The following is a 25,269-nucleotide window of genomic DNA, read 5'->3' on the forward strand; positions in this document are numbered from 1 at the left end:
TCACAATAAAAACATCAACACAAGCTCTTGTAGAAACAATCCTTTTCAGAGAAACTGAATCTTGTCTTTTTAGCGTGAACCACTGTGTTGATATTTGAGAATCAAGCAATAGAATAACAAAGGCTAGCACCTAGTGTACAGATTTGACTATTTGTCCAATATTAGTACATCCTTTTGAAGAGGAATATATTGGCTCTATCTAGAGTGGTAAAACCCACTACTTCTGCTTGTGTACCAGAAGTCAAACATATTCATGAAGATCCACCTGTGTATTTAAGAATACATCTCCCACATATAGCCCCCTCCATGCCTAACGTAGTAATATCCTTGCATAGTACTTTCTGTATATAGAAGAGGGGGAAAAAAAAAAAAACCACAACAAAAAACCAAAACACCCCAACAAACAACCAAACTATAGCAATGATACTTCCAAGACCATTTTAGGAGTGATCTGTACCATTAATAAAACAGTTCTGGTCTCTTTCTCCCACTAGGGCCTATTTTGTACTAATGTACTTGTTTTCTAACCAATTGTAAAACTACGTGTGATTCTTTCTGCTCTCTACATGCTACGAGCTGCAGTCTTAACCATTAGATCAGGCTCCTCTCCATTTCTGCTTCACGAAGACACTGTCTACAGTGGTATGTGCTTAAACAAAAAAACCCCTCCTAAACTCCAAAGTGACCAATCCTACTGCTTCTAATAGCAATCTGTTGCCCTGACTTTTGCACTGCTGCTGTTCCAGATTCCAACAGCCTAACTTGCCCAGGATCTGGAAGAAGGACATTGCAGTTGCACAGACCAGCTGTGCATGTACACTGATGCTTGGCTGTATGTGCAGGAAGTTTCATGTGCCCATACACCGTGTATCTACAGTGTGTGACTGTCTTGCACTGCCCACTTTGGATCTGTAAGTGGTGTCAGGCTTGGGACATATTCTTTTCAGCAATTCAGGCTCTTTTTCTACAGCTATTACAGTTCCAAAACATTTTGCTAATGATAGTATAGAGCAGAAAGATCTTACGTTGTAATTTGTAAAGCAGAATGTGTTTTCGAGTACAAATTGCAACTATTCTCTAATACAAAAACATCTATTACCAGTAACAAAATGATTCAAACATTCCCATCTTCAAATTTGATATTATTTCTGCTTTCTTCTGTTTAAACTGCACTTAGCTCAGGATCCATTTGGCTGATTTAACAGTAGTGGCTCCATTTTCTCTGGATAGTCTGTCAGTGCTGGTAGGAAATCTAATTGTGAATGTTTAGCTTCCAAATACTTTGGAGGATGAGAATAAAGGTAGCATTTAATTCCTTTCACCCAGATTTGCTTAAAACAACTTGGATTCTGTACCTTTGCCCTAGAATCACAGAATGGTTTGGGTTGGAAGGGGCCTTAAAGACCAGCTAGTTCCAACCCCCCTGCCACGGGCAGGGACACCTTCCACCAGACCAGGTTGCTCCCAGCCCCGTCCAACCTGGCCCTGTGAAATCTTAAACACCGAATTGCTATTCTTTCATGGTTTTGAAGTTACCATAAATTGAAGCCACGTGAATTATGTTTTACACTAGTATTTCATTATTTAGGGAGTGAATCAGTAAGATCAATCTAGAAAGAGATTATATAGCATTAAAAATGCACCAATTTTGTTTTGAAAGACAGCATGTGAGTTACCTAAATCCTTGCAAGCTATCTTAACCGAGAAACACGATCCTAATTTTGCCTTTCATGGTGTAAATTTTCATTTGCAGGTAGGGTCAATCACAAGCTCCATCCTCCATCAATCATTAGTTCGTTACCAGTCATGTAGTCAGACTGAAATTACATAAAAAGTAAGAAGAATTTTAACTAATTTAACAGCCACGAGAATTACATAAGGAAAACACTTCCTTAAATTCAAAAGCTGATTTCTTTTTATACAAACACTTTATGTTGTTTTGCAAAGTAATCTGTGTAAATAGAATATTAGCAAACTTAGAAATGGAAGCCTTTCAGCTAACTCAGGTGACTGTAGCAAAAGTCTTATTAGAGACATTAAGATGAGGCTGCATCCTGAGTGTACAAAATCACAGAAGCTAGACTTCAGATATCTTACCTGCAGGAACAATACCTCACCCTGTGACATTATTAGCTCTGTTCAGCTGAGCTGAATCTGACCAGGTCAGCTAATTATTATAAGGGGACCTAGCTGAAAATTTAGATCTTGCAGATAATGAAGCAAGCAACCGAACTGTTTGCGTTCTTCTCTATGTCAGTACTGAAGCATACGGGAATATTTTGGAAAACAGGAAATCTGTCTGCACATGGTTGAAAAACCTGTGAGCAGACTGGAAAATACCACCTTTACAAAAATACTAAAACCAAGATGAAATGAACAGATTACAGATAGATAGCAACATCAAGACTGAAATAATTCCATTAAAGTATTGTGTTATGCTCAGTAGGACTGCCTGTCAAGTCCAGAGAAACCCAGCACAATTTTAGATTCATGGTAGATTTATAGCATCAGAGATAACCTTGATGTGTGCTCATTAGTGCTGATGGTATTTGCAGTGGTCATTAAGAGTTTGGTGTGCAACCACCTCAGTGGGTCTATTGTTTTCCTTATGCTGAAAGTGTAGATTCCCTCTGAGCATTAGCCTTTTTAGCTAAAATCTGCAGCAGCTTTACACAAATATTTGCTCTTGAATAGAGAAGACAGATGATGACTACTAATTCTGTTTCCTTAAAACATGATTTAGCTGTGGTGCAGACTTGGAAAAGCAGACAAGCCCATTTCTCGTATCACTCAGGATGATCTAGGAGTCAGTCAAATAGCTCAGATAACATAAAACACCAGGGTACGGTACCAAATATATAAATGCCTTCACAATCACTGTCAACATTCAGAGTATTTTTTGTATTGTATGTTGAGAATTGTATGTAAAAAGATTGTCAGGTTTTTTTGTTTTTTATTTTTTTGTAATAATCCAGCTCAAAGACAATATAAATCCTCTGAAAACAAATTCTCTCTATTGTGAAGCAGCAAAGTAGCATGGAATTCTGTGTCAGGAAATTCTATTGTTCCATACTTACTTCATTAGAGGCCAAGTACACAAAGAGATGGGCCACTTCAGCAGTAGCCATCCTACCAGTCTTCTGTCTGGCTAGAAAGTCTTTCAGTGCCTAGATATGCAAAAGCACATGGTATATCAAAAATAAAAAACCCAATTTTAATCCGATCAGTGTGACATGTACAAAGCAATATTGGAAACAGGCCATAAGTCATAATTCCCTTAAGCAGAGAATTTATGCTAGGAAGAAACCTGAAGATTAACATTGGATGAAAAAGTGTAAGAGACTGGACTTAAACCTCTGGTTCCAGAATAAAGCAAACATAAGACCTTCTTCCTTTGGTGCTAGATATTTCCAGGCCCTTTCAATGAGGGCTTACAGTTACCTAGTCAATATGGCTAAGCATCCCAAATAATTTTTAAATGTGTAGGCCAGAATGCCCTTTCTATTGTGGTTTTGCACTAGTTTGTGCCTGTCACACGCCACAGTAGAAAACACCTTCTATTTTTGCACCAGATACTGCAACTAATGGTTTCAAATGCTTCCACAGATGACAGACCCTCTATTCATTAAGCAGTAATATCCTTCTGAGGCATTTTAAGACTTCTGTCTTGAGTACAAACTGACCAAACTATCAATGGATACACTACTGTTACATTATCACTGGTACTCTGAAATAGGGGACATTCTTGAATATGGGCAGAAGTGCCACTATATATTTATTTTATTTGTTTAAAGGGGAGTTAAACACATGTACATACGTGATCAAACTAATGGATTGCTTTCTTACTTGTTCTGGGTTAGGCCAGGCTTGGATTCTTTCCTATAAAGATGGTGTGTGAACAGTTCCTAAACAGTTTTAAATTCAATGTTAAAAAATCAATTGCATCAACAATCATGACAAAAAATGCAGTTCATGGGTTCTATTTGTATGTCTTAACACTTGTGTAACCTCATAATATGATTTAGGAGAAAGACTGAAAAACTATCAACATAGCATAGGAATCTAAATTTCAATAGAAGTCAAGACTTTTGAGAATTAAATGCTTTTCATATAGCTGTTATCTAGCCTGTTATCTAGCCCTTGCCTGTTTCTAGAATGTATCTTTGAAAATAAACATTCAAAGACTGTGCAATGCATATATAATGTCCATGTGCTGGGTTAACAGATTAAACATACAGCTTAACTACAAAAGTAATGAATTCTTATTTAAAATCTCAGAAGCGTGTCAAGCATGTCCTGTTCTTTTAGATTGCTGGTAACTTTAGTTACTACTTGCAGGTCTATCCTTAGTTTGACATTATTAACAAAATTGGGCCTTCTAGCATCTGCTCCTAGTTTACAAAATAATGTAAAAATACTTACCAGGACATATGCAGTTCCATCTGATGCCTTGTTCAATGAAATCAGCAGCGACAGACTTTGTTAGACCAATAACTGCTGATTTTGAAGCACTATATACACACCTGCTCACAACTCCTAACAGAAGGTCCTTGTGGAGGCAGTATAGAAACATATTTAAAAGAGAGAAAAAAAAAAAGAGCACCAGGTTTGTTCAATATGCTCCTGCTGGACTCCAGCATTTCCTATAGCACCTGTAAGTCTCTCCAGAAGGGTGGGCTAACTAGAATGCTGACTATCAGAATTCTGCTCAGGCATTCAGGAGAGCAAAGCACGTGATCTTTCAGTAGTATAATTTTGGGGACCAGTCTAGAAAAGTTAAAAAAGATTTAGGAACAGCAGAGACCCATCTGTTAGTCACCATCAGGCTTCCTCGGGAAGCGTAGTTACAGTGCTTACGTAAATAATTTCTTCATTGTTTCTCTGAAAAACATATGTAGCAAGATATCACTGAAACTAGTTCCTTTTTATTTAATACAAACTGGTAAAAAGGATGCTACAAAATATTCAGGACTGGTTCAAGAGCTCAGAGGCAAGTATCTTGGTGTTTCTGCATCTTTCTATCCGTGTCCTTGCTGTGTTGTGTTCACTTTTTTTTTTTAACTGCATCCCTCCATAGGATTGGCAACGTCCTCTCAATTCAAAGCTGTGCAAAATTTATTTTGCATTCCCATCATTTTAAAGATTTATATAAGAAACTCTAGCGAGCTACTGACCTTTAATGCAGGATGGCACAGAAGACATATTTATAATATTTCCAGATTTCTGTTTAAGCATCTGAAAAATAATACTTATGTCATTCAAATGCAAACTATTTTATCATCTGCAGGTCCAGCAAAATAGCCCATAATAAACCAGAGAACAGTCCTACATGCAATTGACAGGCAGGGTAACAAAACTTAATTGGCATAAATAGGTGCTTAGCTCCTTTTGATCCATTGACTGCAGTAGCAAAGCAGAATCTGAAATTCATACTCAGTTCTCCTAAGTCATCTCAAGGGTGAAGACTATGACAGGAAAGGACTTTTTTCCTAGACAGTCACCTCTGAATCATTGCCCTCTTGTCACCACAGTAAGTTACCCTACATAGACATCTGCTCAGGCCAGCTACCGATGCAGTGTTTCACTGATGCCATTCAAACCCTTCTTGATTTGAAGAAGACTAAAACACAACCCTCTAGCATCTTTGAACTGTAGCTAAATTTCTTTAAGTTATAACCTTTTCAGGCATCCCAAAACCCGAGATGTCCAAAGTTGTTATAAAGAACCTCTGAAAATGAGTATCAGTGAAGAAAAAACACCACCAAAAAAGCCCAAAACAAATAAACAAAAAGGACTGGAACAACACTGAAAAGAGTAGTCATCATCCAGTCACAGTCACAACTTCCATGTCTGGCCTTTGCATTTATGGGAATACAAACACCTTATTCAGTCCACAAGTTTTTGTGGTCATGAACCTAGTTAGTACGTCAAACACAACAAGGGTCCTCAGGCTGCTAGACTAACTGAATTATTGTTCTGATACAACCAGCAGGTTGGCATCAGCGGCACTGAATTGCTTCACATGATAGTTTCCAGAGTTCCATAAAATTCACGTTAATGTACATTATTTATAAATATTTTTTTAAAGCAGTGGTATTGTGCAGCTGTGTGCTACAGTATACATAACACTGTTGCAATGGCTTCCTCACTGCTCTGTGTTTGAATGATTTCAGTTACAAATGACATAGGGCAAAACCCCTGAACTAATCTTCTCTACCATATCCTTTAGATAGTCTACTTGAAGGATTATACAATGCTGTGAATGTTTTAGAGTAGGATCGCTACAATCTGAGGGCCTCCCCTATCCAAAGATGTATACTTGCATATTTATCTCAAATCCCATGCTGTCACAGTGGCAACAACTTAGACCCCTCATACTTTAGAAATAATGCAGCAGAGACTACAAATCACAGTCAACCAAACCTTACCTTAGGAAGGAATGTCTTGATCATTAGATCCATGCTGCGAACACTAAGGTTCATAGTGAAGTCCCAAGTCTTGCTCCTCACACTCCAGAATGGTCCCGTGATGAACAAACCTAGAATAAGTGCATAAAATGGATTAGTCTGTGGTTCTGTGGTTTACTTTTCTGTGGCTTTTTATGCACGTTTTCCCATTACTATTTTGCAGCAGCTAACTCTTCCAGCCTTGAAAAGGAGGGACAAGAGCTCTTTTGAAGAAAGCAAGGAACAGTGTATTTCTTCTGATGAGTACGAGGGACACCAGGCAGACTTGAAATGTACAAAAAAATGCTTGGCAATAGGGAAATAAAATAAATAACTAAGTAGGGCACTAACAGATCATAAACTTCACTCACTGTGCTAGGAGGGCCAAAGCCATCAGTACAGGGCACCAGAGTGGAGAAGACATCACACATTCCAGAGCCATTCTGTCTTGGACTGGGTAACATGGCTGCGCATAAAAAGCTCAGTTTTGATGAAGACACATGAAAGTTTGTATTAAAGGTATAAAATGCATTAGAACAACAACAACAAAAATGCATTTAAGTAAAATAAAGTACTTCTGGAGGACAGGGAAAACTGGAAATATACTAGGATCAAACAGAAGCTGGTTACCCTGCAACGTTACAGAGAACGTCAATCTTTTCAATCTCCTTGGCCAGATTTTCTATCTGCTCCTTTTTGGTGACATCCAGAACGCATATTTGAATACCTAGAAAAACATGGTATTTGCTTCACTGTATTTAGCTAACAATCAGCAGTTTATTCTGCTGAAGTGCTGAGGATTGCACCTACAATTCAAGTCAGTGGCTTGCCAGGAATAGTCCCCCTCAGTGGTGCACCAAGACATGCAGACTCACTGAGTGAGAGCTACGCTTAATCATCAAGTCAGTGCACTGGTTAAACTGGGACAACAATGGACAGCATGTCATGCTATTTAAAATTTCAGAAGGGAATTAAAATAAGATCGACCCATTTCATTGTCATACAGCATCACAGAGAGATCAGCTAGCATGGTTTACCATAAGAACATTTCCAATAAGTTTGAATTCCACTCTACTCTGAAACTGAAGAACTACAGAACCTGGATAATCCTAACAAGCTTTCATGCCCATTATTATAGAATAATAATTACTTTGAAGTAGTTACATTTGTCACATACGCTCTCAGTCACATTACATGTCATCTATCTATGTATAGTTGAAGATACTGTGAATCAGCTTTATAAAATTTCATTAATGAGGAAAAGTGATTTTTCATAAGCCATTCACTTATATTACTTAGAATGATATCACAGCAATTATTTAATTGCAAAGACCTAAGCATTGTATTTGTAAACTTGTTTATAATCAAACAAAAGAAGGCTTGGAATCTCATTGCTTTTCACTGTAACTGACTACCTAGTTCAGCCTCTGACAGCTGTTACTGTCAGTGCTTATAGCAGAAGCTGTGCCTGTGCCACACCTTCAAGAAAGACATCGATTAAAAAAAAAAAATCCTTCTATTTTGCTCAGAAAGTTATCTCTGAACAATTGAGACACATAATTTCTGCAAAACGGGGACAGGCATAAATCTTCCAAATGCTTTTTGATAGAATCAGCCCCTCTAACAGAACTGCTTTAGGGCCAACCACAGCAGTGCCATCCCTGGGACAGAAGTGAAAGGGGCAAAGTAAAAGAACTACATTTCCAGGTGAGCTGCAATATGATATGATACAATCTACATGTTATTTTACCCCATTTTGCTTAAGCAGCTTCTAGCAATTGAACACAACTAGCTTTTCTCACCCACGTCAAGGCTTAATCCTTACTGTGGAACAGGCATACTTTGTGATACACTGTGCCTGCACCCTCACTCCATATTGTATGTAAAGAATGAGCTGTGCCGCCTTCTCAAATACATGAACTCCTCATCCAAAGGCAGCCTGTATGAGTGGAAAAGGAGTCAGGGTATACTCCAGTAATTTCCTTAGCAGTTACAATTAGGCTCCCAAGGCACCAAGCCTTGCTGCTGATCACCCTTTTGCCACAGCCTGGTCACAGCATATCCAGCATCTAGGACACCAAATACCTGTGCCCCAAAACATGAGATTTTTTACAATTTAGTCATGTACGACTGGTGACACACAGTCTAGTAAGTGTCTACAACTACCTATTGAGAGACTGTAGGTGAGATTGAGCCAGACTTCACAGAGGCCCACAGTGGAAGGATGAAAGGCAACAGAAAAGTTGGAACATGGGAAGGTTTAACTGACTATAAGGTATGTCTTGTTTCCGCAGGGTTTGGTGATTTTTGTTGCTGTTTGTTTGGTTTGGGGTTTTCGTGTTTTTTTTTTTTGTGTTTGTTTTTTAAAAAACATTATTTTAAAACCATGAGGGCAGTTGCACTGGAACAGATGCCTACAGAGGTTGAGGAATTTTCATTCTCGGAGATGTTCAGACCCTGACTCAACACAGCCCTGAGCAACCTCCTCTAACCAGAGCCACTTTGAGCAGTAGGCAGGACTAAATGGCCTCAAGAGGTCTCATCCAGCATTCAAGATTCTATGAAATACTGTAAAGCTGTCTGTAAAGCATCTAAGTGATGTCTAAATTATGGGAGAATTTGATTTGAAATGGATAAAAACCTGTTTCTTTTGAAGCCAAACTGCCAAGTCCGTGAACAGGCTTTATATGCCTTAGTTAAATGCTACAGACACTTTGGAAGAGATTTGTGTATAACAATGCAATTAGACTACAGGCTAGTGATTAACATCAGCACTGGAATTACCCCTCCTGGATAAAATTCAAAGACCATAATGTACCAAGCCTTGATGAATTATAGCTTAACTAATCACACGTCAAAAGGATAGGAACAGCTCTGTGTATGTGGGAAATTACCTCTTTCCTTTCAAACATGCGAGCAGAGGGGAAAAAAATGCAGTTTAAAACATAACACTTTCCTAAACAGCCTCAGAATGAACCTGGGAAGTCCTAAAGTTCGCAAAGAATTACAAAAGGATTGCTTGTGGTGAACTCCAGTCAGTAGTGACCAATGTTCATTCTAAAAGCTGTGCCAGAGAAAAGCGGTTTTGTATATTTGACTGTCACCCTGTAAGAGGAATTCATTAAGTCCACTTCCCTCTGTCAAATTAAGTTGGAAGCATTTTCAGTTGTAAAGTATATATCCAAGTCTTATTTTTTTATTTCAAGACCAAGAAAGTAATTTTTAAATATAGCTTCCCACACTTGTGTCACTTATGATTAAGATACACAGCTGTGCTAAACCTGCTCCTTGAGGTATGTTCCTGTGATACCAGCAGGCAAGCAGCCTTCAGGCCTGAGCATTTGTACAAAGAGAATAGGCTTATCTAGCATTGGTGGAATTAGTTTCTGGAGACATACAAGTTTTACTAGACAGCTATCCTTTTAATGCATTCCTATGTAAGTATGGACCATGGAAATACAAGACCCTGAATCTACTTTTTGTGTAGCCAGATGTTAGTAGTTGTGGTCAGAGAAAAGCTTTCCATGCCTTTTAGATATGTTTGACAATTAGCCTAGTGATCTCAAAAGGTTACTGAAATGGGTGCTGTTCTAGGAAGCAGAAGTCAACTGCTTCCATGAGACAAGAAATTCAAAGTTATTCCACGTGCTTGGAAAAATACTCTGTCTGATTTGCTGGTGCTTCAGTATTTTACATGCTAAATCTTTACCATTCCACACCACAGAATAAAACAATGTCAACATCTAAAGAATTAGTCTGGATATTTTCTGCTTTTTTCTGGCCTTTCGAAGTTTGCCCTATCCTCAAATTATATTTCAGCCAGTCTACAACAAAACTTGCAAGAATTGAACTGATACCTTCTGTAGGTCATTTACCTGGCTATTTCTCCAGTTCCTGCAGCTTAGACTCATTGATGTCTGTAGCAATGACTTTGGCTCCTTCTTTAGCAAAAGCCTGAAGAATACAAGTAAGAGAAGCAGTTTATATTTAGATATTGCAGATGTTACCAGAAATAAAATCTGTTTTCTTCTTATTTCCTTTTTGGCTTGAAATAAAAGTTGGCTGAAGGCAGCTGATCTCTCACTTTTCATTCTGGTCATGTCAGGGAGTAACAGACACCAATTACCACACATCCTGAGGACAACTAAGTAACTATACGCAAGACAAATGTTAGATCTTTTACTTAAAGGAATCCATAAATGAAGTGTAAGAACAGTAACCAGGCTAAGACATCTGGTATTATAATTGCACTTAGTTGCATGTGGACTAGCAAGCATATTACAAACATGTAGGGCTAGAATTGTCTGTACTGTTAGGTTTAAATGAAGTTACGGGATTTGACCAGTAAAAGCATGAGTTGTAGAAAAGGAACAGTGGTAAATAAACTTTATGAAAATACTTTGCATTCAAATCATTGGAATAGAGCAATATTAAAAGCAGCAGAACTTTTGATACTTAAACCAGGTGTTCCTTAATTCTTGATGCTCCCCTCAAAACCTGCTTTCTCTGTGTTGTGATTACAGATAAAACAACAGCTATGCTAACAAAGTAACCTCTGTGTCAAAAGTATTCTGACATCTCAGACTCTAGTCCCTAATCTTCAAAATAAGTGTCTAAAGTGCAGTTTAAGAGGACAGTGGCATTAAACATGCCATCCCCCTGTGGCTTGGTTGGGTATTTACAGAGTGAAATTATCAGGAAGATTTACCTACTCCTTGGACCGGATGTTTTAAATTAAGTGTGAAGATCTGCAGTCTTCTGCATTCATAACTGCATGCGTGAGAAACTATCTAGTGTGGCAAAAATCCTACTTACAGGAGCTTTTCCCAACTTGTTGATTACATTACAGAGATACTGAGATAACTCTACTAGTTCCTTTATTTGCTGTGGAAGAAGGAAGTAGCAGGGGAAGAACTGGTCAAAAGGAAAAAGGTAACCAGAAGACTTATACATATGTTGAATTCCATTTAACAGTAACTGAATAAAATTTGTAAATTATTTTTTTACTCATGATGAACATTGTAGCTATGCTGCTAGTATCATATAGACTTGGTTATGTCAATTATTAATACAGATCAAAATATCTTGGCTTTACTGTAGGGGATTTTTGCAGTATCCAGCTTTATAACAGGAAATATTCTCTCTATTCTCCTTATCATCTCCCAGAACAAAGCAGCAGAGATACTGGATTAAAAGCACAGACAGTTCCAATGACAGATTTTTAGAAAAGCAGTTGCAGCTGTTCTCAAACATTGCAAGAGCATCCTTGCCCAAACATCACCACCCAGAGCTGAAGTTTTTCAGAAATTCAAACAGCACAAAGCATGCATGATACAGTAGAGTGACTATATTATTCTCCAAATTTTTCAGCAGGTTGTTCTGGCTTCATCCATGGTTTATTAACTCAAGAACTTGTTTGGTGCAGGTGTCATTGGACAAGTTAGCATTAGAGACCTCACTTTGGTACAGGAGAATAAACATTTTCCAACTTACTATAGCAGCTGCTCGTCCTATCCCCTGTGCTGCTGCAGACCGTAGGATGATCTCCCCATCAAGCCGACCCATGCTGCTGGCCTACACAGACAGAAGATGTCACAGAATCTTCAACAAAAAGATGAGCCAACAACGCTCCACGGGAATGACATGCAAACGAGTTCCAAACCCCAGACATGATTCAGAGCACCTCTGCCACCAAATCCTCTCACAGATTGTCCTGTTTGGATGCAGTATGACCTCAAGTGATCCAGTGTTCTGAGATGGGGGCTGCTTACACTCTTTTTTTTTTCCTGTAAGTAAGGATCTCAACAAAAGGTATTTGAGTTCAAGCCAAGCTTTATTATAACAGAAGCTAGACCTTACTTTTCCTTAAACAGAAAAAAAAAAAAAATCAAGGTGAAACTGAACAGAAGTACAAGAGCTTGTAATCTAGTGCTTTCACTGTCCATAGGGTTCTTCGAAAGCAAGTCTTTGTAGCTTGACAGGAAGAGAAGAAACTCAACTTCCTAGACTGCAATAAATTCCACACAACACCCTGGCCTTAGTGTCTGCTCTGGATTGTGTTGGGAATCTTCTAGCACAGCAGATTCCCAGCTCCAACAAGGCAGGAGGGCGGGGGCAGGAAGGATGCTCTGTCCTATCTCACCTCTCAGGCGTTGCTTGCTCTCAGGGAACTGGGAGCATGCTTGGGGCAAGCAGTGGTGAATCTAGGTTCCACCTTACTCAGCGTGTAGCAGCCTAAAGGCAAAATGTGGCCCTCTTCTGCCAAGCACATACTTTCTAATGCTGCATGATGTTTTAAAAAAATGCAGCCTGTAAAGTTGCAGGCAAACAAGCAAAAGCAAATGCCATCCTCTCACTCCTACAGATTTTTGGTTATTTAAGAAGTCAACCAAAGGTATTTCGAAGAACTGCCTAAAAATTAAGGTCATTAAGGCACTATGTGGTGTTTTTTAACTGGGTTACCAATAAGCAAAACCTTCTGTACTTTTATCATCCACAGAGCAAAATTTGTTTATGTAGCTAGGAGCATAAAAAGGTGTCCCAAGAACCTGAAGTCTTTAAATATATACATGAATCCAACATAATAAGCATGTTACTGAGAAGTTAAGATAAAGATGCCCATCTCCCCTAGGTTAGCAACCAATGCTACCTAGAGATGCTCAAATCCATGCTGCGGCTCAGATTACTGGGTCAAATTTAGTGTCCTACATTTTAAACCACATTATTCAGTTTCTCTGCTTTTAACCAGAAATGATGTTTCCTCAGCAGCTTTTCCTGACAAAAGTTGCAGCAAAAATGTTTCCCTGAAGGTTGCAGATTCAACAAATCAGACTCATTCTGAAGCAGTTTAACTGAAAAAATCTTTATGTTCTAGTATAAAAAATCATTATCTCTTTTGATTTAAAGTCAGACTGAGTTACAGACTATGTTTCAAGACATTGAAATGTTTCACTGTAGGTTTTCCTCCTGTAACTGAGACGTGCACACGCACACAAAGAAAGAAATAAAGCACAGACCAAAATAGCAGTTTCCTACACAAACAGTAACTGAGATGCACCTTTCTAATTTGTGGAAGACAGTATCTTAAAATCCCTTTTTAGTAAACAGATGTTCCTTTTGGATGCCTCTGATGATAGTCTATAAGGCTATATAATATTGGGCCTGTTTTAGCATAACTTTTTTGCATTGACAGGTGAAAAATACCAAGTTAGAAATGAGATACCACACACAATTAGGTTGCGCTGTCCCTCTACTGTACCAGGCTTTCCCAAATGCAACGCCTCAACACAAAATTATGGGAAAGGTTCTATTAGCACTAGCAAGTGCTGAGCACTTCAACAATGTGCTCCAAGTGCTCACTCAAGGCAGAGGAAGCTCAGTCATTCTTTGTTGTCACATACCTCTCTTCAGTGGGAAAAAAAAAAAAACAAAAACAAAAACAAAACCACAACAAACCAACAACCTTGATCAGTTCAAGTTCTTCTGCAAAGCACCTTAACATTTTGGAAGCAAAACGAACTATAAATACTTTTTTCAATCTAGCAATCCGTTTTTATGAACATTTGCCACACCAATTCTACGAAACATTTAAAACTATATATTAGTATAGTCACTCACCAACAGATCTCAAACAGCTTGTTATATTTCCTGACCTTTGTACAAAAGGAAGTTTTATACTTTTTTTGCCGTCCTTGTTGGGATTTGTAGTCTGGTAAGTATCACTAGGTGAACGTAATTTCCTGTTGAAACATTGAAATGCTGCCATCTAGTGAAACTCATGATTGTAAAAGTGTGATTTTTCTCCTGCACGGGAAAGGCCAGAAAGGGAGCACCAGCATTAGCTGTCCATTCTCCCTAAGGAATTCAAGAGATCAAAAGGAATCCCACCAAAAAAAGCCACAAACATGTTTTTTGCAAGCAATCTCTCTGTAGAAATATAAAATATCAAATTCCAAGCTAAGACAACATTTGCATGATTAATTTTTTTTTTTTTTTTTTTTTTTGTTAAACTGGTGACTTACTAACTTTTCTTTTTGTATCTAGTGCTAAATCTTACATTTGTTAAGGCGGAGTTAATATCATCAGACTAGAAAATTTTAGGACAAACTACTTCAGTTATAAGCTCACATCAGACCTAAAGTGACCCTGATAGCATTCTTAAAGAATTTGGAGTCCTGCCTGAACTTCAGGTGGGCACATTTTCCTCAGAAAAGCCATTTCTTTGGGTAGACTGGGACACATGCACAGAAAGTTCAGTAACACTATCTTGTCTTTCTGCTAAACTATGATAGCTTTCCTGAGGCTTTGTAAATCAGCTTCCCCAGGAAACAAAATGTTTAATGACTAGGTTTTCTAAAAGCATTTATCTTTTTGTCCCTAACCTTGACTGCTCAATTCAGACAGACCTGTTGCAATAAGTTCCCGTTTTTCAGTTCAATCACCAGAGAAATCTCCAAATCCAGAAACATTCCAAGCAAGCAATAATTAACAAAAAAATGCTTGAAATTCTATATAAAAGGTAGATCTATATGCACCTTGTTTTCCTTTCAGAAAGGGGAAACATCAGTTTAATTAATTTATCAGAACACCAAAATAGAGGGAATAATAAAAAACAAAAGCTGGTAGATAAAGGAAATATCTTTCAACCATAGCTGGAAATTGAAAACACCCAAAACCCACCTGACCAACCCCAAAACAAAACCCCACCACACAAACACTAGTGCTTTGCACTTACCGCTGTCTGGAAATAAATTGCTCCTACGTACCTATGGCAGGAAAGAAGACATTGCAGTGCTGCTCAGAGCCTGTGTAGTTTGTGCTAGCAGTATCTTTTAAAACCTTCCCAAAATGCATTCCAGGCCAGAGATTTAGAGACAAATGCTTACACTCTTGTTAGCACCTACAGTAGTTGGCAGAATTTTCAGCTATTCAAGGTAAATATGTAGTTGGTTCTTTAAAAAAGATCTCTGAAGTATCTCCATCAGGTAAATAATCCTTGTGTGACTCTTCCAATTCCAGTAACCACCGAATGAACAGAAACATGTCAATGTAACCATATGCTTATCAGTTTGTGTAACCCAAACTGGAGTACTTGAGAACTACCATCAGAGAGCTTTATTCCTATAAAATAAGAATGATGCTTCTGATGTGGGTATCTTTGGTATGACTTTCTCATGCCATGATGATGATTTCATTCTTAACAGAGCTGGTCTCAGGTTTTAAGTGTAAAATTCCTATTTTCTTGTCAGTGGAAAGCATATGGAGAAGAAAAGGAAGAGGATCGGTCTTTTAGACTTCAAACATTTCCTGACCGAGAAAGACTCAAAAAAGAATTAAACAAAACACCCACGACATGTGGAGACATTTTACATCAACGAAGGTCATGATGCCCTTGAAGGGTTTTGAATAACAGAAAAATAAGGTTTTTGAATAACAGAAAAATAAGACAGTTACTAGTGAACAGAGGACTTCAGAAGAACGCCCGGAGCAAAACAAGCAAGAAAGCCAGTTATAGTGACAAAGGAAAAAAGATGTGTAGTTAAGCTAGCCAATCAAATGTTATAATAGGTGTGTGAGTAATGTATGGTAAGCACTTATGTTGGAGGTATGGACAACTTTGTAGGGGGATAAAAACACAGCTTTCTGAATAAAGGGTCTTCAATCTTAACATCAGAGTCTGTATCAATCTCCTCAATGACAGACTTGTGCAACAGTAAACTTCTGTACAAAGTAATTATTGCAGAAAGTTAGAAGACAAGAAGTATAATAATGAAGGAAGTGGCAAGATTACTATAACACAGTTCTAGTTGCAAGTTTATACTGCAAATTAATTCTCTTAAAGAGGTCAATCACTTTTCCTCAAGCTTTCCTATGACTTATTCGTAAAAAAGAGTATATTTTGATGTTTTAATTCACCAAAAGGAGTATGTTCAGAATCGTCATTTTCCAGTGTTTTATCTTTTATGATCTATGCTCTAACAACATTTGCAAGATCACTCCTTAACTGCATAGATTTTTGGAAAAAGGCAAACACATGAGATTACACCATTTGTTGGGAAGTTACTACTGTTCATTTTCTAAATGTATCTTCTGCCTATACATGACATAAGTTTTGCCAGCAATCTTAAGCAATTGCAACTTCTTGCAACTCAAACTGAAGTTAAACATCAGTAAGGAAGAATAATATGAATTAAGTTGGAATCTGTAACTGATATTCTACAATCTATATTGTAATCAATGACTCCTTTTGATCTGCAGCAATATTAAAGTGTCCTATAAGGCATGATACATTATTTCTTAAATATGTTAACCTAGAGAAGGCAAGCAATTCAGTTAGTTGATCTCATTCAGTGCTAGCTTTCACACACATATGTTGACTATCATCAGTTGTTCTAAACTTCACCTTTTTCAATTTCTATTTTCAACAGAAATGACAAATATCACTTTAAACAGTGTACCTACCCCTCCAGATTTAACTGTCTTTGGTTTAAAACAGAATATTTCCAAATAGCTATCAGTACTAAGAACAGATTAATTTTAATAAGTTTATTACATACTTCCTCCAACTGCTTTTTCAAATCCAGAATTTCTTTGCGATATCTCTTCCGAAAGGCATCATCGTCAAGTACTTCATTGACTTTCTGAGTATTCTTCATTCTTTTGGCTGTATTGGCACACTGCAAGAATATTTTCTCATGGGCAACAGTTAAGAGAACTAATATATCAAAATACTTATTCTATCTGATATTTCCCAACAGAATTGAAGGGACAGTTTATTAAATAAAGAGCAACATATAATCAAGGACACAAATAGTTACATTTGCTTATTTTTCCATGTGTTCTATGCTTTGAAAAATATAAGTTTTCTTTGCTTGATATTATTACCTAAAAAGCCCAACATTTAATCAAAAATATACGAAGTTATTTTTTTATTTAATAAAAAGCTCAAAAGACCACCCAAAAGGAAGACAATCCTACCTAAAGAATATGGTTCATGAATAATTCAATTACATTCCTTTCCTGCAGGACCCATCTAACATCCTGTATTAATAAAGACTTGTAGTTCTAACTGTGTTTGGAAAAGGAAAGTGAGAAAACAGAGGTTATCTCCTGCCTGCAAGGTGAGAGAAGGAGCTTTGCTCCAACAGCCAGAAAGTTCATTAGACAACTTAGCACAAGATGACAACTGGGAAAAGATACTGTGTACAACAATATTTCCAGGTCCGCAGAGGTCCTTTAGAAGAGTCAAGTGACTACAGATATAGCAGATTACGTTTTCCACCCCTCCAATCTGTCTACAGTGAAGCCCGGAGTCAGAATACTGCCTAAAACAAGGTGAGAAGTTTTACCTGAAGAGTACTGAGCATTTCATCAAAAGAAACAGGAGTAATTGTGCCAATAATAACTGTCTTAGCATTTCCTCCAAGGGAATTCTGCAGAATTCAAGTCAACTTGCTATCTCTGTAATTTGTGAGGCTGACGAACAAGGAGGAAGAAAAAAAAAAAATAGGAAAATTCATATTTTTGTGGAGAAAAAACCCCACAGTAAATATCTTTTCTAGAGGTAATAGGCTATTTGAAATAGTTACCTACATAAAATACGATTAGATATAAAAGATTTTAATTTCTTAGTGTATTAGCGACTTATCTTAAAACACGTATACAAATACAAGTGCTTACCCAGAAGGGTCATCACAAAGTTTTGATAACTTGACCCAGAATGAACAAGCTCTGGTTTATACTGCAGCCTTCCTTCAGTCGGACACCTAGGTATCACACAGTAAATACTGTTATTGTTTATTTTTTTTACTTTAAAACCACACTAAGATACATTTGCAACCTGTCAAGCTTTTGTGCTATGTTATGCTCAGAAGGATTATCCAAGAATTAAATCAAGTGCCACAATGCACTATGACCCATCAGCACTCAGTATCAAACCCTTTAATAATAGCTAAAATGCATCAAAAAAAGATAGTAATCTATCACAAATAAATATGAGCAATCTTTACATAGCAAGTAGCTGGGGTAATAAGAACTTTATTTTTGTTTCCTGTTTAAATTTTGCAAATGCCCATATTTACACGTGTAAGCATAACATACCAGCCTTAGATACAGCTTTTAAGTTAGTCATTCCTTGTAAGAGAGAATATTGTGTTCCTCCCAGATCACTTATTTTATGACAAAGGCATAATGTGTGCAGCTTCGTGCTATCATTGTTAACAATCAAGCCTCCTTTTAGCTAGAGACATCTATTCACTCTTCACCTTTACATGAGTCCCTACAAGCTTCTAATGATTTATTTACTATAGGTGAATCTTTACTGATTCATCTCAATTCTATTAGTTCAGTGCATGACTGTTGCTGGATCTGTTGTTCTAGAAAAGCCACACTATTAGTTGTTTGCACTTTACAGCATGTTCAGTACTTTCTTGGGAAGAGCCTGCCCTACCAAGGGGAAAAGGGATTATTTATAAACAGTAAGTAACACAACAGCACATAGATCAAAATTTCCTTTCTATCATAGTCTCTCATAAGGGTTAATTACCAGAAGTGATCATCAGGAGAGCCTCATTTAACACTCACCTTCAGATCCTGTTTGACTAGCTCTTTGACTGCCTTCCAGATCAATCTACCAAGTTCTGCAAATTCATTAAATATTTCACAGATTAGTTCTGAAGCAATTTAGTTTGAGATTCTCTTAATTCTAAGTCTCTGCTAAGAATTTCATAAACTAAGTTACATTTAAAATAAACAGGTCTGTCATTATTGGAAGTAATCCATAGCTACTACACACATACCAACCAATACTTTCAAGTTACGTAGGACAGTGGAGTAAGTTCATATGAACTCTATCATAGCATCCTACACAGTATTTCAGACTTGCAGTACAATTCCCCCCAGCCTCAGTAACAGAAAGATAAAACAGTTTCTCAGTACAGAAGTGTTAACAACAGATTCAAGCCATAGGAACCTTCACAAAGTCCCAGATCATCCGGTCCAATCTTTCATGGGAAAGAAAGCCTAGATGAGATTATCTAGCACCCTGTCCTGAACCAGCTCTATGTCTCTGCTTGCCTGTCACTGTGGGGATAAGGAAAGGAAGATATTAAATATCAGAGGAAAAGCCTCACTCTGAATTTGGTTCAAAGTCAACTAGAACTTTATAGCTTCACATAATGATTGGCCTGAGCAAGTAGCTCTGACTGGTTTCTGTTTCAGAAGGGTAAAAGCTTGTACTAACTTCACCAAGCAGCAATAGACCAAAAGGGCCAAAACCCCCCCTCTCCCCTGCCAGTCTCGGTCCAATGCGCTGAATAATGACAAACTTACTTCAGTTTGTGAACGGGGAGCATTGCCAAGTGCAAATGCTGCCACCCTGTATGCAAGCCTCCAATTTATTATCCCCTGTTTGCATCCTTTATTTCTGTTTTTCCCATCCTACTAACCTTCAGATCTAGTCTGTATACTGACCACTTGCTCATCACATGCTCCACAGGTGCTGTTCTGACCTGCAGCTTCTCACACTCCCAACAGGGTGTTCTGCACTCTTGCTTCATTTACCCACAACCATCCCTCTAGACTGAGATTCAGTTTACAATTTTGCTAACCACCAATTCTTTGTTCCCACATCCCCCCATGTTAGTAGAGCTTACTATAAAGTCAGTTGGAACGGAGAGACAGGGTGGAGGGTGGGTGGTGTTGTAAGAAGAGTAGATCCCATAAGCTATGGTGAGAAAATAAATGTGGGCAGGAGGTTGCTCAGATACTGCATGAGCACTGTTTACACTCAGAGCCCAGAGGTTTTTCATATGAAGCCAGAGCAGAAGGCTATTTCCACAATGAATGTGATTGACTTAATGCTATTCTCAATTCTGAGTAAGAATGCTCATGCAGATTTTAGCAACCTCGAATGCTTTCGTATTGATTTTATTCCTCCAGTTGATATGGATTCTTGTCTGAGAATCAAGGAAAGGCTAGATAGAGGAGGCTTCGGAAACCAAAGCGCTACCCTAGGGATCAGCAGTGTGTTCACCTGAGCTTAGGATATTTCATATACTAGTAATCCAAAGAGATGCTAAGTGGGCTTACTTTTGAAAAAATTAATCTTCTGGCCATTTCAGCTGTAGGCCACATGCTCTTATACTCCAATTTATTTTGTTAAAAGAGAAGCCTTAAGGCTACCCACTTTGCAAGTTATTTTGCTGGGCTTGTCAGTGTGGTCAGGAACAATTTAATTGCAGGGGAAGCTGTGTTTAACAAAATGCAAGAGCACTCTTGACAATAGCCCCTTACACTCCTGGGAAGGGCATAATACTCCCCAACCCAGCATGAGTTGTCTAGGAACTGTTCCCATGTCAGAATTGCCTTTGGCGGGAAGATATCCTCTAGATAGCACACCAGGAATCTCTCTCTGTACTGATGAGCAGAAACATTATTTCTGCTTAAGAAATGTCTGCTAGAAGTTAACAACAAAGCATACTTGTAACATCGTTATAAAGTTACATTCTCCCAAAAAAGTGGCAACAGTAAATAGGCATTTAAGTAGAGAATTTAGTAACTTCTCGGAGTAGAGCTTACCAAGTGGGATACCATCACTGCTCCATCACAGCTTGCAACTGCAGGGTCACTTTGTTCTCTGCTTTCAATGACCTAGAAGAAAAGTGCAATAAAACTTGTCATTTCTAAAAATAATAATAAAACCCCTCCTAATAGTGAAACAGCTTTTACCATTCTGAAGATAGTGTGAGAACAACTGCTGTGTTTATTCATTTTGGTTTCTCCATAATGGCGATTTTCTGCCAAAAAGCAGTATTAGAATACCTCTGCTTATATTCTGATAAACTAGAGATAACAGACAAAAATCAGAATTTTAAAGCTACCTGAAAAACACTGATTTCTGGATATAATCTCAGAGAGAACCCATAATTCTAGAGATACCCCATTCATCAATGCTTTTCTATCAGCTGACATTGGTTAACCAACTTTATCCTTCTCTGATCCATTCCATAACTTGTTCCAAAGCAACCACCACCTCTTCGACCACATCTTCCACATAGGTATTCCTCTTCAGAACAAAAACAGTAATAAATTTTACTGAACTCTAAAATGCACTTCCATAAGTTAACATTACCAGCAATTATTATGGTATTTATTCCAGCTTGTTTCCTTCTTAAAAGGAAGTAACATCAGCCAAACATGTTTTTACTCTGAACGCAAGCAATGGGGAAGTTTAGACTTTACCAGAACTGTAGCTTAAAGGCACAAGATTCAAACAGAGATCTAGAAATTTTCCTAAAAATAAAACTGGTAAGAGAAATATCCTGGATATTTTCTGAGCGAATCCAGGAGTATATTACTCAGGAAATGTTGTAAAGCCATAGTGACACAACTGATAAACCTCCCTTTTTCCCCAAGTTCCAAAAACACTGAACATTTAGGGCACTGAAAGAAAAACAAGCCCAAACAAAAAACAAATCACCAATTTTTATTATTTGCTACAAAACTCAACATAAACAAACCGAAGATGGCATTAATATAGACTTATTTTCTCCTCCTGATCATCTTACTGAATAGTTCTAGTGTGATGGCTATTCTAGGATTTCAGTAGAAGTGTTATCAACTTCGTAGATGATATGAAGATGGTATTAAAGTAACAATACATCTGTTGAAAGCTTCTAACACATTGAGCTAGAAGCTTAACAACATGTTTACAGAAGTTTTATTAGCTAGACAACTCCTAAGTATTCACTGTCAAAGTTATATAAAATATACTACCCTGGAAAACTTAGGGGATTAAGTATACTTTTACAAATGTACAAATGTTTATAAACAAGCAACAGCAAGCCCAGCTTCACTGTTGTTATTCTATTACATTGACTGCCCTTCTGCTAATTTTGAAGATAACAATTACACAATTTGACACTGTTTTCAACTAAATGCCTCTGAAAGGTTGTTTTTTTTTTTTTTTAAATTTCTTTTACTCCAAGAAGACACAATACTCACATTAACACCCTCACAAATTCCCAGAGGTTTCCTTTTCCAGCTATCACAAAGCAAATCTGTAATGGTTTCATTGTAGATTTCCATATAAGAAACCCTTAGCAAGAATTCTCTATCTGGAATCTAATGTTCAAATAAAACATAAAAAAAACTGGAAAAAATAACAGACTAATCAATTAACACCTTTCAATACAAGTATTAACTCAAAGGTATGTTCGGATATCACTCCACAGATTTCTTTCCCCCTCATTCTCTTTGTGCTTTAGCACCCACCAATATAGAATCCTTTTTCCTTCTATCCTACCTCATTCCAGCTGCATTAATGGTATATCACTTTTAGTAGGTTATAAAAGATAACTGCCCTACAGAAGCGTGACAAAAGTTCTAGAACTTAAATGCCCTTGTCATATCTAATTTCCTCCTGCTTAGGCTCTTTCATTTATGCATACCTAGTCCTCCCTCTCTGCTTGCTTCAATTTACTTTGCTGCTGCTTCTTCCCCTGCATCCTTGGTAGGGAGTACTGGGGTGAGGAAAGGCTGCACAATGGACTCAAGGCCTACAGCACCATGGAAAGTCTTCTTGGGTTTAGTTACTTTTGTAGACCCTCTAAGGTACTCTGCACCTCCTCAAAGGGGCAGTGACCATTTCATGTAACTGATAACGATTACCTGAAATCCTCAAGGCAGAAGGAAGTGCTCTGCAGGTAACATTTTAGAAATCACTGTTTTAACTTACACCTTCTCCTTACTTCCTATTAGCATTGAGCGATTAGCCTAAGATTCTTTTGAAAGCCTGAAATAGGTACATTTAGTGTCATAGTCTCCCCACTAAAAAGTCTCTATTACTGTTAATTTTTTTAAGTTTTAAAATTGGAGAATAAACACAAAGCTTCACATAACCTTATTTACCACATTAATGACTGAACATCTGTTTATACTGGTAATCAAGGTTTAGTATATTCGCAAGTTTAACCACCCCCCCCTCAGTGCTGTTCTGATTTGATTCCAACTAAAAGTCCCATTATCTTTTTTTTTTTTTAACCACTCATCTTTGCAAGGCTAGCAAAGCAATTATAAATACATGGTCTAATATAAATTTATTTCCTTCATAAGCTCCTTGATACTAAAAATTAAGTTTTAGGTAACAATCACAAATATTACTAGTCCTTTCAGTCACTTCAGTTTAATGAAATTGCTCATCTCACAAATAAGTTTGAAAACATGTTGAATTGCCTTAGGGATAATGCCCACAGAATCTTCATTTCCCATCATTGTCTACATCTTCCCTGAAGCAGTCTGTCCATAAGCAAAAATTGTGCCTAGAAAGATTGTTAAATTTCACTAATCACTTATGGAATACACTGCAAATAGGGTTTAAACACAGTTTTAAAACTTACCATTATAACCTTGCAGAGCTGACTGTATAATTGAAACAGCTACACCTTCGTATAACTGCTGAGTGTTGTCACTTGAGTGAAAGACACGATCTTAAAAAAGTAAAATTGCAATAAAGCACGTGAATCCATTGTATTGCCAAGTCAAAAATAACCTGTCACCTTACTCAGTATTGCTGATTTCAAATCCAATAAGTGGGGAATCAGATTGTTTGTAGGATAATTAAAGCAAAGTGCAATTGTGACACTACTAACTCAAGCTTTTTTTTAAAAAGAAATATTAAACCCAGAACCAAGAAAGGTACAATGAACAAACAGACAAGTCAAAAAAAACTTCAGAATGATTGACACAGTTAAGTAGTCATCCCATTTATTCCTAAAAACAATTATGGCTTGTTTATAGATGAAGGTTGTAAGCAAATAATCTATCTTGTCAGGCTAAACTCCTTGCCTGCAGCATGCTTTTATTAAATCTATAATTTGGGAAAAATCTTCATAGTGGCTACATTCATGATAACAAGTAGAGTGGATCAGTATGAAGAGACTCAAAGCAAAGCAGTTAGTTATGAGGCTCTAACATACACACTAGGCACTTTTCCATTTTGGGTTCCCCCACCTTCTTCTCCTTAAAAGGTCTGGACTAGCCCTAATCTAGCCCATTTGTAACTGAAATTCATATGAAAATAATCCAGATCACATGTTCCAAAACTGCTTTACAGCATAAATCAGAAAAGAGAAAGCAACGTCCACCGGGAAGCTGACTTCAGAAGCACGTTCCTGGTACTGACTAAACCAGAAATCCTGTGTGCCCCAGTGGCATTCCGTCAAAACTATGACGTTGGAAAAAGGGTTCATAGACATTGCAAAAAGCTAAGGTCTTGATGTTAGTTGCTATGTTCAAGCAGTACAGTAACAAAGTTTCACGTAAGCATCAAAATAAAAGAATCGCTTTCATATTCTTACCATAATTGAATACTTTTGTACCATTCACTTCGGAAATAGTATTTTCGCTTTTCCAGTGGAGTGGCATTTTATCTTCTAGAGCACTTTCTCTAAAAGAAGCTATGTTCTGTTAGCTTTCCTAGGTTAGGACTCTGCCCCTACGACGGGTCTCTACCCCCCAGGCCGGCGCTCGCCAGCCCCGGCTCTCTCCTTTCTCCACCATTCGCGCCCCCGCCTCCCCTTTTCCGTAGGTCTGTAGCGGCGCTCGCAGGGGCCCAGCCGAAAGCGCGGGGGGGGGGCACGGCAACACCCAGGGCGGCGGCGGGACGCCGAGGCCGCGGGGCAGCCTCCCCTCAGGCCGGGGGGCTCGGGCGCGGCCCTCCCGCCTGGGCAGCGCCTCACCGGGCGATGAACGGCCGCGCACGCGCGCGCGCACGCACGCACGCACGCACGCACGCACGCCGTCACGGCTCCCTCGTCCGCCATCC

The 25,269-nt window shown here is 38.1% G+C and overlaps 1 protein-coding gene across 1 annotated transcript; it reads right to left on the bottom strand.

Annotated features, from left to right (window-relative positions):
- Positions 1 to 1,442: 1,442 nt before the first annotated feature.
- Positions 1,443 to 25,180, bottom strand: BDH2 (3-hydroxybutyrate dehydrogenase 2). Its single transcript, XM_042807569.1, is given in 16 exon segments — positions 1,443 to 1,817; positions 3,078 to 3,167; positions 3,847 to 3,905; positions 4,423 to 4,536; positions 5,175 to 5,235; positions 6,429 to 6,494; positions 6,496 to 6,538; positions 7,077 to 7,173; positions 10,322 to 10,400; positions 11,940 to 12,020; positions 17,003 to 17,122; positions 17,795 to 17,921; positions 18,126 to 18,211; positions 19,029 to 19,084; positions 21,024 to 21,095; positions 24,803 to 25,180. Coding segments are annotated over 12 exon segments (882 nt in total). The 5' UTR covers positions 17,813 to 17,921; positions 18,126 to 18,211; positions 19,029 to 19,084; positions 21,024 to 21,095; positions 24,803 to 25,180; the 3' UTR covers positions 1,443 to 1,763.
- Positions 25,181 to 25,269: the final 89 nt, after the last annotated feature.

The sequence above is a fragment of the Tyto alba genome, unplaced genomic scaffold (genome assembly GCF_018691265.1).
Source record: "Tyto alba isolate M040663 unplaced genomic scaffold, T.alba_DEE_v4.0 Super-Scaffold_6, whole genome shotgun sequence".
NCBI classification, from domain to species: Eukaryota; Metazoa; Chordata; class Aves; order Strigiformes; family Tytonidae; genus Tyto; species Tyto alba.